Source organism: Cygnus olor, chromosome 16 (assembly GCF_009769625.2).
Source record: "Cygnus olor isolate bCygOlo1 chromosome 16, bCygOlo1.pri.v2, whole genome shotgun sequence".
In the NCBI taxonomy this organism is placed as follows: Eukaryota; Metazoa; Chordata; class Aves; order Anseriformes; family Anatidae; genus Cygnus; species Cygnus olor.
Window position 1 is genome coordinate 11972934 of NC_049184.1, and position 14454 is coordinate 11987387.

Genomic DNA, 14454 nt, shown 5'->3' on the forward strand with positions numbered 1-14454 from the left:
GACCAGGACTAGGACCAGGACCAGGACCAGGACCAGGACTAGGACCAGGACCAGGACCTGGTTCAGGACTAGGACCAGAACCAGAACCAGAACTTCCACTGCCACAGCCGCCTCCTCACCCCGCCAGGCGGCGGGGCGGTGCCTGCCGCTTTAAGGCGGCGCGTGCCCGCGGGGCTGGGGGGCGGGGCCTGGCGGCGGCGGCAGCGGCGGCGCGCAGCGAGCGCTTCACCTGCAGCCCGGAGCGGGCGCTCAGCGGCGGCGGCGGCGGCAGGAGTGGGGCGCGATCGCGCCGAGCCGAGCGGAGCCGAGCCGAGCCGAACCGAACCGAACCGAGCCGCTGTCCCCGGCACCGCGCGGCACGGGGCGGCCAGCCGCACCGCCACAGCCCGGCGGGCGGGCGCCGCCAGGGCGATGGGGACCGGCTCGCGGCTGCTGCTGGTGATGCTCGTCTGGGGCTCGGCGGCGGTAAGTGGGGCGCCCCGGCGAGGTTTTGGGGTGACCGGCTTTCCCCGCGCCCCCCCCCCCGGGCTGCCGTCCCCCGCCTTCAGCATCCGCAGCAACTTCGGGCTCGGGGCCGCCGGGAGGGGAGCGGCGTCTCGGCAGCTTGCCCGGGCTCCCCCTTCCCTTTTATCCATGCGTTCATTTATTTTATATATATATATATATCTTCTTTGCAATGATTATTTTCAGCGCCATCGTTCGCCCGAAGCCCGTTACCTCCGCGGTGCCGGCGAAACTTGCCCTCCGCGCTGCGCGGCGCCGCCTGAACTTGCGGGGAGCGAGCATCCGCGCTGCCCGCCCCGCGCCGCCGCCGCCAACTTTTATTTTCCTGCGCCCCTCAACGCCCCCAGGGGGCTTGAAGCGTGTGACGGGCTGAAAAGTTTGTTGGTTTTTCTTTTTTTCTTTTTTTTTTTTTTTTTCCTCCCCCTGGTAAGGGGCTGGCTGCAGAGCATCGCCGAGTGCCTGCCCGCGGTGTCACGGTGCGAGCGGGGCCGCTGCTCCGCGCCGTGCCTGGGCTGGCAGCAGGGACAAGAGCCGCCTATTTTCCTGCTTAAATCCCCCAGCGCCAAGTTGGGTCCGCGATGTCCCGAGCCTGAGCCCTGGGGAGGGGCTGTGTGCGCAGGAACGGCCCCGATGCGCTCCCGGCTAGCGAGCGCGGTTACAGCAACCGGCTGATCTCCGATCCGGAGCCCGTTATCTTCAGTCAGCCCCTTTGAAATGTTTCCTAATTGCAACATCTTGCCAGCGACGGTCAGTCCTCAGAGCCACTGCTTTCTTGCACTTCCCATGCAGTAGCTGGCATCCGTCTCCCGGGCGTGATTTTTTAGCAGAGTCCATTGGCTTGCTTTCTGCTTACTAAGCTCGTCCGAAAGGACCCTCCGCTTCTCCTCCCGCCTGGCTCCGTAATGCAGCGATGTCTGTGCCTGAGAGTGTGTCGGCAGCCCGGGGGATGCGGGTGGGCGCCCGGAGTTGCACTTTCTCAGGGAAGTGGCTCTCCTGGTCCTTGGGCTTCATCCTGCACTGCTGGGACCGGAGGAGTCCGGGGCACAGCCGGCATCGCGAAGCGACGCTCTGGCTAGCCCAGCTGACAGCCCAGCACTGCTAGAAATCCCTTGCCAACGGCACTTGCTTGTGCATAAATCACCTGTCATGGATCGCCAGCTGATGTGCTTGCAGGGAGCTGGAAGAGCGGTGTCTGGACCCTCCTTGCTGGGGTGGGTGTCCCCATCCCAAGGAGCCTGGACCGCTGCAGCCGGGCAAGCCTGTCCCCGTGGCAGGGGCTGTCCCCTAGCTGCACGGTACGAAGTCAGAATGGAGCAGCTGAGCGCAGCCCCTGGACCCCGGCAGGTTGTGCGAGGGGCTGCGCTAATTGCTAGGTTTTAATTGGGCTCCGCTCCATCCCTCCCTGCAGCCTGGGCAAGCGTAGAGCCTGGGGGGTCACAGGGCAGCAGCCAGCAGAGGCTTGGGGCCGCTGCAGGGGAAGCGAGGGGGCTTTAGGAGGCTGTGAGCTGCAGAGGCTGCTGCGGGCTGGGGGTGCTTCTCCTCCTCCAGGCCGGGGCCTTGCCCAGTTTCTCAATAGCAAAACTCGGGTGATTTGGGTGTTGCAACATAAGGCCTTTGCGTGGCTCCAGTGTGAGCGCTGCTCGCGTTGATGAATTGCTGCTCTTTGTTTCCTCCCCTCTTCTGACAGTGCCCAGTATCCCAGCCTTCCTATAAACAATGATTTCTATTGTACTTAGGCAACTATTTTCTGGCCCATTTTATTTTTGCAGCTACAGTATGGATCCAGTCCAACAGATAGGCACTTTAGCATAAATGGTTTCTACTTGCACACTGCTTTACTGTTCACGTTTGCCCGTGCCTAAACACCTAGTCATTGGGCACAAAGCATTGTACCAAACCGCAAAAGTCATGGTGTGTGCTTTTCTTGCTTTGATTTTGCAGGCACGCGATGGGGATCTTACAGTTAGACCCACATGCAAGCCTGGCTTTTCAGAAGAAGACTACACAGCATTCGTCTCCCAAAGTATCATGGAAGGGCAGAAGCTACTGAAAGGTAAGTGGAATAAAATGCTTAATGGGTGCTGCAATAACTGTGTTTCGGGGAGGTGAAAGGAGACTTAAAGATGCTGGGTTTGATGGTGAAATTGTCTGCAGAATTATGTTTGTAGGAGGATGAAACACTAAGTGGTTTACCTGAGCACAGTTTTGAATACAGATGAATCATTCGAAGTCCACGTGCTGTCTGCTTCAGGTGGATGTTTGCCTATAGTATGCGAGGTCATCGCTTCACTTTTGAGTCTCGCACTCCCACCCTGTCTGAAGGGACTTTACATTTGATATTTTAGAAGGTATTTTTATGTATGAAATTCAGAGATCCTTAAATTATCTCTGCTTTGAAATGCATGATAAAGCAGACGTTGTTGTTGGAAATGTGGTAAACAAGCCTACAGACATTCTGTTCACAAATGTGGCATTCATTTTCATTACTGCCCCACTGACAACATGAAAACACAGGCAAAAAGAAACTACCAATTAGCTTTATAGTAATTGCAGGATTATAACCACTTTTGTGATTGTAAACTCTGAGACGTCTTCGTAATCCAAATAACAATAGATTATCCTGTCTATTGATCTGTCTCTCTTTCAAGTTAAAAATAATTAAACTTTGTATTTGCATGATGCAAAAAATCATGGTTTTACTCTGAAGCGAATTTTTGAAGAGCAAAATTCCCCCACTCCATGGCCCGCCTTAAGTTAAATCACTAACCACTAGTGGATGCTACAGCAGTTCTGAAAACGTAGTACACTGCAGGAATTGAGGAGCACAACAGGTTTTGGTACTCTACACAAGGGGTTATAAACCCTTTGCTACTTTCTCCTGAGTACATTTACTCACATGCATATTCCTCTGCCAGAAAGCTGGGATTTCTGTCTTCCTCCAGAGCAAACACCTGCTCTGTTACTTTGATTTTCTAGGGAGAGGGGGAGTTGTATTCTTTCTGGCTTCAGCGGAATCCAGGACTGGATGCTTTTTCTCTACATGAGTTGGCAATCAGTTCTGTTTCTAAGCCCGATTGTCTTTGTTTTGCTGTTTAGGAATTCTCTTGACTGGCCTGGCATCAGTTAGGAGATGTTTGGGAGTTTATTTTTAGTTGGAAAGCTAATCAGCTAGGGACTGGACATAGACAAACCTAAGAATATAACAAAATAGTAACGTATTAGACTTAGTACCAATTGTTTACATATTTAGTAGCAATTTTTCCCAAACTTATGAATCATATGGCCTTCCAGGTCAGTTTGTAAACTGAGTATATTTCACACATTTTAGCTTTGAAAATCATTTGATATACAGAGTCCTTCAAAGACTAGAAAATCATGTCATTAATACATGCCTGAAGGAGTATTTTTTTTGTGGTTTAGTGCTCAATATATTGTGCTGCATGTTTATGTAGCTGGGCAATAGGTATGGAGCAGGTCTGTTTAGAGGAGTTAGCTAGCAATGACAGCATAGTGGCTGTCATTTCATTTCAGTTGCAACTGATCATCTTTAAATATGAAATTATATTTAGATAGGCTGTCAAGTTGATTTGAATGAAAGTATATATTTAATGAACGCTAATTTTATCCTTGGGGTCCAGTTGTAGTTTTACATTAGTCATGGCAAACCTGCCATTCGTTTAGGGCTGAACTGGCCCTCAAAATATTATGTACGCATGCACCACTTGGAGGACTCATGTCCTGATAACATTGTCACTAGTTACATGATTTATAAGAATTTTGTCAACTGAAGGAGAAAGAAAAAAGTGCAAATGCTGTGTTTGCTAATAAGTAAGCTATCATCTTTACACCTTCTAATCAGCAGTCAAATACATGCTGCTATTTATCATAGGAAACAAATATATGTAATTAACTTGTACAATAATGGGGGAGAAAATCTGCTGCATAAAAATTCTTCTTCGTGCTTATGTTGTTCTTTATATATACTCTAGCATGTAAAATTGGTAGTTTTCCAGTTTAGGTTTAATTTTACTTCCTAACACTTGATATGTCTGAAGCATAAAATGTTTATCTCTTTCTTCCATCTGGGTGAAGTATTGTACAATAGATCAGACCAAAAATGGGTTCAGATTGCTTACATTAACATGTTTGATAGATTGACATATGTACTGTTTCACACCATCTTACCACGCAAAGCTCTGCTGCCAGCTACCACCATCTTATTCATCAGCATTCAGTAATTCATCTTCAGGCCAAATGGGACTGTTTGCCTGGAGGAAAAAAAAAAGTAGGTAGGGATTCACCTGTCAGTGATTTCATGGGTTTGGGGAAAAAGTGTGTGCATAGTTCAAATTGTTTTCAGGGGATTCCAGCAAACACAAAATCTGTATGCTGTGTAAGCCTCACTTAGTCCTTCGGAAAGAGGTATGGGGAGTCCTGGGACAGTTTATACTGCCCAAGGATTTGTTCATCAGAAATTATGTAGGATGTAGCCCTCAGCACAGCGATCAACCTCAGCCAGCGTCAAGAAGTTTAGATGCTACATGGCTCGGGGATAAACTGTGTGGCAATAAAGCAAGCATTTCCCTTCTAAGCTTTATAATATCTAGCTCCTAAATGTATGCAGTGTTATGAATGTATCAAAATAAAAGTGTGTAAAGTATTCTAGGTTTGAATCAAGTTTAAACAGATAATGACTGCTTATAATTGACTTATTCCAATGGAAATAGCTTAGCCTTAATTTGACAACAAGAGCTTTTACAGAGTCATTGTTTATTATAAGTATGCCATAAGCTATTAACTGCTACTTTGTGGTTCATCTTATTTGCCTGAGTCAGCTCTCTAACATCCTCGAAACATACAGATTCTAGCAGGAGCTATTTGTTACATAGTAATTAACTTGTTTATGATAAATGGATGGAAGAAATGTCATGGCATTTTGTTTTATGTATAAATGAAAAGCATTTGCATTCTAAAAATTTCATGTTAATTAGACTTAAAATAGTTTTCCCCAATAGGGCCACAAATGCCACATACTACACATCACTGCCAAACATTGTAGCCTGATGATGGGGTATTAGCTAAGACAATTTGTGAAGTCTGTACCTTCCTCTGAAATGCCATCTCCCAATAAAAGTTAGTGGGGTATAATCAGTAGATTTTTGTCATTGTTTTTGTTTGAAGGATAATAAACTTAGAGTAATCACTGATGCATGATAATGTTTAAAAGGTTGGTTGACTACTTTCTTCCTTACCCTTAGGAAAAATCTCAAAGCTGCTGTATGACAGAGGACAATTACAGTGTGGGTATCTTTTTCTCTTTGTTAATTATTAATGTTACCTTAAAGTGGTGAGAACATTGGTCCCGGGGGGGAAGGGGAGGAGCAAAGACATGCAGTACTGCACTGAAGACAGTTCAGGACTGACTCAGGGGATCTGATCCCTGAGTTGATGCTCAGGTGAGTGGGAACAGTGACCAGGTGGCCTCATAGGGAAAGAAAAATAAGGAGCAGGATTCTGAAACTGCTATGCAGCATGATCTAAGGGGAATGATACCCTTGGTACAAGATTAATGCCCTTTTCTAAGATTTTTAAATATTATAATTCAAAAAATAACATTTTTAAAACTAGAATTTCAAGTTTTATTGACATTGGTGAGACCATGGCAACTAACAGTGGGTGTAATGACATCACAGAGTTAACTGCATTATTTTTACAGCCTAGTACCGTCACAGTTATCCCCGGTCACCTTCCAGAAATACAGCTAAACAACATTACTAGCATGCGTGTCATAGCTTTCTCTACAGCCAAGAAGACAACGTAAGCAGTTGAGACATACGGCCCCTTTTTTGTTTTTCTTTGCATCTCTTCATCTGCAGTGATTCATGTTTCTGTTGCCCATCCTAAATAGTGCCTATACAGAACAACTTTGCTTGTGTAGGCAGCTACGTTTGGGTAAAAGCGCGTGGAAGCACAGTTTATTTTCATACAGGAAGATGAATAAACTGTGCCAGCATGTGCTGCTTTAAGCAAGTGTGTGAAACCAAAGGTAGCCAAACTTCAGGCAAATGTATAAAAACATAATTGTTCCTACACAAGGGTTTTCAGTGACATACCACTTGGCTAAAAACAAGTAAATATATACATTTTACTGAAATACATGTTTTTTCATATGAATTCAGCATGGAAGCCTTTTGTTCTCCCCACGGAGGCTTCAAAACCTCCACTTTGTTCAACCCTCATCACCTCCAACAGTAAAGCTTAGGAAGGCTGTGAATGCTGTTTAGGAAGTATAGAACAGCTAGACGCAACATCCCAGTCTTCATTTGATGGTCTAAAAGCAAACCTTCAATTAAAAAAAGGGGGGTGTGGGAACAGTGGTGGAACCTGAACAAACCTTTGCAAGCTGTGTTTGAGGCTGGTTGCTAGTGATTCATTTAGCAGTAGCTGCAGGGATATGTGCTGTACCTCCATTTGGAGGTAAATGTGCTGCATTGTTGTGGTTAAGATGATACTGGAAACAGAGTGTGTCCTGTAGAGTACATTGGTGAAATGTACCAACAGCTCTACTTGAACATAATCGTGCAGCCACGAAATACTACTGCATACGTGAAGTCTGGGCCATGCAGAAAGAATGATATAGGTAGGTATCTTAGGAGGAATGCTGATACTTCAGCAAAATGCCCTGAAGGAAGGTGCATATCCCTGTGGTAACAAATGCAAACCTAGCAAGTGCCCAAAGATTCACCGGGGGTATCGACAGGGAGTGTGCATCTGCAGTACTGCATGGCTCCGACACATGAATTGGCTAATGAGGACGTTTGCCCTTTTATATGCGTGGTTTCCCACTTTTCTTGGATGTAGAATCCAAAAAATAGATAGGTGCCTGACTGTGGTTAATTTGGTAGGAGCTTGGCTCCTAAAGGCCTTTGGAGCATGGCTGGGAGGATGCCCCATGCCGGTGGCCACGGTGTCCTGCTGGTAAGCAGGTGCTCTGTTGTGCCTCTGTTTTCAGAGTGCCCTTCGGTGTTGTGTGGACATTTTTACGGAGCATGAGCTGTGAGGGCTGTTGGGGTTTGTGCTGGTGTTTGGGAGGGCTTGGAACACTGTGAGGAGTCACTCGGTCCGTGCTGCAGTGCAGAGGTTTGGCTGCGGCCTGCTGCCGTATCCAGTGCCTTCTGTGAGCTGCTCCGAGTTTAAAAGGGAGGCTTTTCCATTCATGCTTTCTTTATTTTCTGGTCTGTGATTCTGCATGAAAAGTAGTTACTGAAGTTATCATACACATAATTAGCTTCACAGTTTCATAATAAAATCTGAAAGCAGGCGTAAGTCCACTGGGAACCCGGGCCTCTTTCCCTAACCTTTCTTCATTCCCTTCTTGGAGGAAAAAGGCAGAGAGACACCAGCTTTCTGCGCTAAGCTCATATGTGCTCGAGTGAAGCTGCTTCTCAGAAACCCTTCTCCCATTCCACAGGACAACTTCTTTTTAAAGCAGTTTCTCTTGATCGGCATATAGCAAACCAAAATCACAACTTCAATCGTGAGTTTCAGGGGAGACCCCGGAAAGAGCTGCTGTGGACTGGGGAGCTGCTGATGCATATTCATTTGTAACGTTATTCTTCAGATCTAACTTCTGATGCAAAAATATGATGTTTAAGTTGACATTTTTATCTAAATAAAATGCCAGTTAATGAGACCAGAGTAGTCAATAACACTCTGTAGAGTTAATCCCCTTACGCTGTTTAATAACTGTATATATTGCTTTCTAGTTCAGAGCTTTGAACCAAATTCCTCAAACCCAAGTAAAATTACATTTTTCTGCATTCTGGGAAGGCGACTGATTTTTATCTGAATAAATCTGCTTCTCCAAAAACAGACTCAGGGTTTCTTTTTCCTTTTTTTTTCTTTTTTTTTTTCTTTTCTTTTTTTTTTTTTGGTGGGTGGGGGGAAGTTTGTCTGAAGGATTGAGCTGCTTCAAATTAGGCACTCTGAACAAACAGATATTAAGGAAGAAAATGAAACAACAATTTCTAATGAATAATTTATTTTTTTTTATGCTTAGGCTGTTAGGAAATAAGCCATGCCTGGAATGGTATAAATTTGTTGTTTATTTTGAAATCTGTATTGTTTTGAAGTCCAAACCAATAGGGTGAGGTCTCTTAAGGTTAAAAAATGTTAATTTCAAAGTCACTTCTGTGTTCAGAAGCTGACTGCTGCTGACAGAGCTTGTGAGCTCTGATCTCACTGAGCAGATGCTGAAAGCATTCTGGAAATTCTGTTTTTTGCATGTGGTAAATGCAAATTATTTATTCTAGCAATGAAATATTTTCTTGCTTAATTTTCATTGACCTAATGCCAGTTCTCATAGCCTAATTTCATTGATATTTATGTGCAAGCCTCCTTCTGCCTTAATTTTCTCTCTGAAAATGAGCATAATATTTTTCTAGAGGTAGCTTATTTCATTGCAAACTAAAGATTGTGAAGTACTTAGTTCTACAGCAGCTTGGGCCATGTGCATAGCCCACAGAATATTGTAGTAATTTAGATAGTACTTAAGTGTCTCATTTAACGGGTAGGAAAAGATTTAAAGTACAGAGGATAGGATTTCATTAGAAATTTACTTTTTAATATTTTTTCCTATCATAGAATGAATTTGAATAATAAGGGGAAAGAAGGATGTTTCTCTTCAATTTGAGGCTATAGGTATATGCAGAATAGTGCAATTCCTTTTTTTCTTTTTTTTTAAATATTTTTTTACATAAATGGTAATAGTAAGAACAAACGTCAGAAAACAATTATTGAAAAAGACCAGTATTTGCATTTTGGAACTGTAGTTTGAAATGGTTTGACAAGTAAACTAAGAGCCTTTACCAGTGACCAGAGACTTTCACCAAGCGCCTGCAACAGGAATTTACGCTGGCTTGATAGACTCAAACTGTACCTGGTTTTAGTGTATGTAAACCTTTTATGCACGAGCTGAAGGATTTGAAGACCATTCTGTTTCACATTCAATTTTCCTTTTTGTGATTAAGTGACCCCCCAGACTTCGCTTTTTCGGGTAAAGATCAGAAGTGTCATGGGCCACCTGTGCCACTAGATGTTTTTCTTATGGATGAGATTACAGTGAGATTTGGTTTTGATATTTTGTTTAAATATTTATTTATTAGTATTTCTGCAAGGAGAGGCTGAGTGAGCTGGGATTGTTTAGCATGGAGAAGAGAAGTCTTGGAAAGATTTCATATAATCTCATGTTTCATATAATTTCATATGTATACCTCGTGGCATAATGTAAGGACGACAGAGCTGGGTTCTTCTCGGTGGTACACAGAGAAAGGGCAGAAGGAAATAGGGGCAAACTGAAAATCAGGAATTTCCATTTAAACAGGAGAAGAAACTTTCGGTTCAAGGGTCATCAAATACTGGAACAGGTTAATTGGAGAGGTTGTGGAGTTTCCAAGCTTGGAGATGCGCAAAACCCAGCTGGACAGAGTCCTGCAACCTGTTCCAGCTGACCCTCTGCTGAGCAGGATGTGGGACCAAACGCTCTCCAGAGGTGCTTCCAGCCTCAACGTGCCTTGGTTCTGTCAAACACTTCACAGGTGAGTATATGAAAAGTTAGAGTGGTGAACTGAGCTTTTCTACAAATATAGATCAAATAGCTTTAAAGAAAAACATTGCAACAGTCTGCAAAAAATAATTCTTACAGGGAAATGGTGTTTCTGTAACTTCTTGGAAGCCTAACTTCTAAAGAGAGAATAATTGAAACACCAGGGACCACTATTCTGCGATTTGCTTCCATTAATGTCCAGACTTAACTCAGGCATAGTTTGTCTCCTGGCATAAGGAAATGTTACACTTAAATTCAAAAAGCTCTTGATTTCCTCTTTATTTTTAGTAGAATAAAAGGAGAACATATGGAGTTTCTGTTTTCCCAAAATATTTGTCATTAGAACTGGCTGCTTCGCTTCTTTCAGCAGAATCTTTCCCAAGTGAGTTTTCCTGCAACGTAAAAAATAGTTGGGTTGAACAAGATTTCTTTTTGCCACAGGCTTTGTGATTTATCTTGCTTATATTCATTGTCCCTAATTTATTTATTAATTTTGAATTGTAATTGCACAGAGGGAGAGAGAAGGAGCAAATGTCCTGGCATATGGGCTGTACTGTCATTGGAAATGGAGACTTTCAGCCGCTCTTGCTGCCCTGTGCCTTATGACCCCAGGCTCCAGATTCTCTGTTTGCCAGCCTGTTTAGATTCCTGCTTTCTGCTCCCTTCCAGTACAAAATTTTAATTATTTTTGCTTTGCCCTCACTACTTCCCTGCCACCGTTCCTCACCAGTTGCCAGCATTTTGTAATAGAGAGCCAGTGGCAGTAATTCAGCACTCTGCTAGTTATGCTGCTGCTCAGAGGGTCACATATACTACAGCCTATTAGCATTAACATAGTAATAGCAGCCAGTATGTGGAACGCACAGTGGGAATGTTGGAAGCTTCTCCAAGGACCCTGAAGATATGTATGGGCCACCCATGAAGCAGAAAAAAAATGCCCTTTCTGCTTTGAAATGAGCCAATCTGTGCGTTTCCTTGATACCCGGAAGCACTGCAATCATTAAGGCTATTACTATGCCTATTATAAATCACAATTTCATAGCAGTTCATAGATTAGTCACAAAAATTACTTTTAGTCTAATATTTTGTTATACTGAGTTTTTCTAGTAGCAATTTCAATCCTTATTAAACAAAATTGTCTTTAAAATAATAATGAATATAGCAATTATCCAAAGATAAATTGTCAAGATTACAAAAATTGTTCCAGAGAAAGCTGTGTATCAGCTCCTTCTGTCAGTTCATGTCTAGAGAATCATAAAAGGCAGGTCAGTGAAATAAACATTTTTTTACTCACCATTTAGCAGGAGAAATATGTTGGAATTCTTGGTATATGAAGTTAAAACATCAACAAATGAGCTTGTGAGGTTCTTAGAAAATAAAGAAATGGATGCACCTCAGTAAGTGCAAATTAGGACTAATTTAAAGCATAAAATTTAATAACCTCTTTGTTCCCAGTATGATCAAAGCAGTTGTTAATAGATGACCCTGTATAAATTAGCCCTGAGTGGCTGAGAACTACCTGCCCTGCAGTTTTGTCTGGCCACAGAGCTTCCTCAGAAAGTCTCCCTGATTTCACTGAGCTCATGAGGAAGTCTCGTGAAGCACGCTGCTGCCTCAAGGCATGGGCAGCTCCTTTGTAATCGGGTGGTCCTCAGCATGGCCTTGAAGGTCTGCTCCTAGGGACCCCAGCCACTACACTGTATTGCTTCCCTCTCTTTCCTTCACATTTAGACTGAAAGTCTCTTAATACGATTTAAACCCATTGTGATTTGTCATATTCATCATAGAACAGTTGTTGGGTTTTCTCTTTTTTTTTTTTTTTTGTGTGTGTGTGTGTGTGTGGTTGTTTTTTTTTTTCAACACACTTAAAAATGTTTTCTTCTCAGCTTCTGTAGGCTGACCCATTTACTTGTTCCATTTCATGTGTCATGCCTGGGCTCCCTCCTCTGTGCCCTCATATCCCTCATCTTTGCTGCTAGCACGATGCTCCGCGTTGATCCGACTGTGCCAGCCAAGCCTTGCAGTGCTGACCAGACAGGGACAATTACTTCACCTGTTTTGCAGGCAATATTCCAGCTGATTTATCTTATATGAGGATTTTTTTTTAACAGTATGGCACTGTTGACTCATGTTCAGCTTGTGATCCAGTATAACCTCCCACATCATTTTTTGAAGAACTGCTGCCTACCCAGTTATTTTCTATGTGCACAGTTGATTAATCCTCCTGAATTGGGTTACCTTGCTGCTCTTCCATTGAATTGCATCTTTTTTTTTTTCTTTTTTTTTTTAATCAGTCTGATCTCTGACTTTAGGATTGTTTTCAATTCTATTCTTGACCTCCAACAGAGCTGCAGTTACACCCTGTTTTCATATCACTCATGGATGCAACAAACGTATGCTGCATTCCTTTATCTGTTATGTTAGTAAAAGCAGTGAGCAAAAACAGTTCCAAACAGACTGTTGCAGAGCCCATGTGATATAGCCTTCTGCTTTGGCCATGAACCATTGAAACTTATGTTCTGGGTATAGTTATTGAACTTACTAAAATTACAATAGTGGTTTGTAACCTAAGCCTTTTATGTCTTGAAGTCGTTTGTTTGCAATCTGTAGGAACACAGCTAAATCTAAACGACTCAGTTTGTCAGTAATTCTCCTAGCGTTTGTAACACGAGAGTTACAAAAACTGGGATCTTCGAATTTCCTACGTCTAGAAACATTCCAGATTAAAAGCCTAGGATAGATTCATGCAAGTTAAATACCATGCTGTTGCTGTGGGAGGGGAAGGAGTGCTTCAGTTCTCATTCCAGTATTGGACACACTCCATTTAGCGTTTGTTTTCGTAAATGCCATGACCCAGAGGTCTGGCTGTGGCTACAGGACATGTCCCCCAAGCGGGCCTCCCCGGGGGCTCCCACGAGGTCTGCTCAGAAAAGGACATTTTGGTTGAAGGAGATGTTACTAATGCCAATGTGAGTTGAAATAATGGGATTAAATTAAGGCCAGAGGAGTAAATGGGAGTGTTATTCCTATATGAAGAGTGTGGATTCTTAGGGTATCATCTGTTCTTACTGTACCGAGGGTTGGGGGTTTGCGGTGTCCCATTTCCAATCCTGTGATTTGTCTCATCTTGTGATGAGATGAGGGCAAGGTGTTTGCTTTACACAGAACTAGTTAGATACTGCACTGTTTCTATCGTAACTGCATTATTCATTAAGCTTGTTAGAAGGCCCAGCCCACACTTAAATATTATACCGTTTAGTATCTTTAATTTTGCCTGTTTTTTTTTTGCTCATACTTCTGCTTTTGTGTGGGTTTTTTTTTTTTTTTTTTTTTTTTTTTTTTAAGTAACTGGAAAGAGCTGGATGCGTGCAGATCTGCACAAACTCCCTCTGCTGCTAAGATCCGCTTCTGAAGCATCTCACTTCAGGGGGAAGGAAAAAGAACAGGGCTAGTGAATTTCAAGATGGAAAATTATTTATCTAGTATTTCCCCCCAGTGAAAGTGCTTCCTTGGGGAATCAGAAAAAGTCATCATTTCAGGTCCTGCATGCCTTGCTGCTTGTCTTTCAGGAGGCTAATTATTAGTGGCTGGTTGCATAGCTTACTTGAAAACAGAAGGTTTACAAAATTACACATGAAAGGCAACTGTTTTGCTCAGCTCCAGCAGCTTTTTTTTTGTGTGTGTGTGTGCCTGAATTATTGAGGTGCATTATTCTTTCATTTCTTTCTCTTTTTATGAAGACTTTTTCACTTGATTCTATGCCCCCTTTTTTTTCCTTTTCGATCTTCTGTAGAAGATAAAGAAGTGTGGGTAAGTGGCATTAAAAATGTCTTTTTGATGTTGGTTTTATTTTTCTTTTCTGGGGAGAGAAGGAACAGGTTGGGGATGAAGAAAGCTATGTGTACAGTTCTTTGGACAAAGGAGAAACCATAGGTCATGGTAAGAGTTCATGTGATGCAATCTTCTTCAAGGATGACAACCGTTGAAAATATTTGGATTGTGCCCAAGGATTTCCTGATACCGTGTTCGAACTACAACATGAAACCATCATCAGGAGAAGTTTAGTGATCTCCGGATCACTAAAACTCTACACATATGTTCAAATAACTGAATAGTAGATTGATTATCTCTGTGTAAGGTTTACTGAGAGAGATTTTTGTTGTTTGCCTGGAGTCTGAAACATAAGAGAAATTGGAAGTTAAAGGACTGGTTGCTGTACCCGATAATAAGCAAGCTGTTCCAGTCATACAGCGTGGTTTTACCATGCTGATTAGAAACCATGAAGAAGGATTGTATGGGGCAGTTAGATATGTTGGGTTTTGTTGCAGACATAAAAGAGAGGTTTA

The 14454-nt window shown here is 43.1% G+C and overlaps 1 protein-coding gene across 3 annotated transcripts in view; it reads left to right on the plus strand.

The window, feature by feature from the left end:
• The window catches only part of CDH4 (cadherin 4), a 657011-nt gene that overhangs the window by 204975 nt on the left and 437582 nt on the right, over nucleotides 1–14454 (plus strand). The window contains exons 1-2 of one of the 3 annotated variants that reach the window (XM_040575636.1): nucleotides 218–465; nucleotides 2446–2557. In XM_040575636.1, the coding sequence (XP_040431570.1) occupies nucleotides 412–465; nucleotides 2446–2557 (166 nt within the window). In that variant the 5' untranslated portion in view covers nucleotides 218–411. Of the gene's footprint in view, nucleotides 1–217; nucleotides 466–1081; nucleotides 1252–2445; nucleotides 2558–14454 lie in introns of those variants that run through there. The other 2 variants (XM_040575637.1, XM_040575638.1) reach the window with 2 other exon arrangements.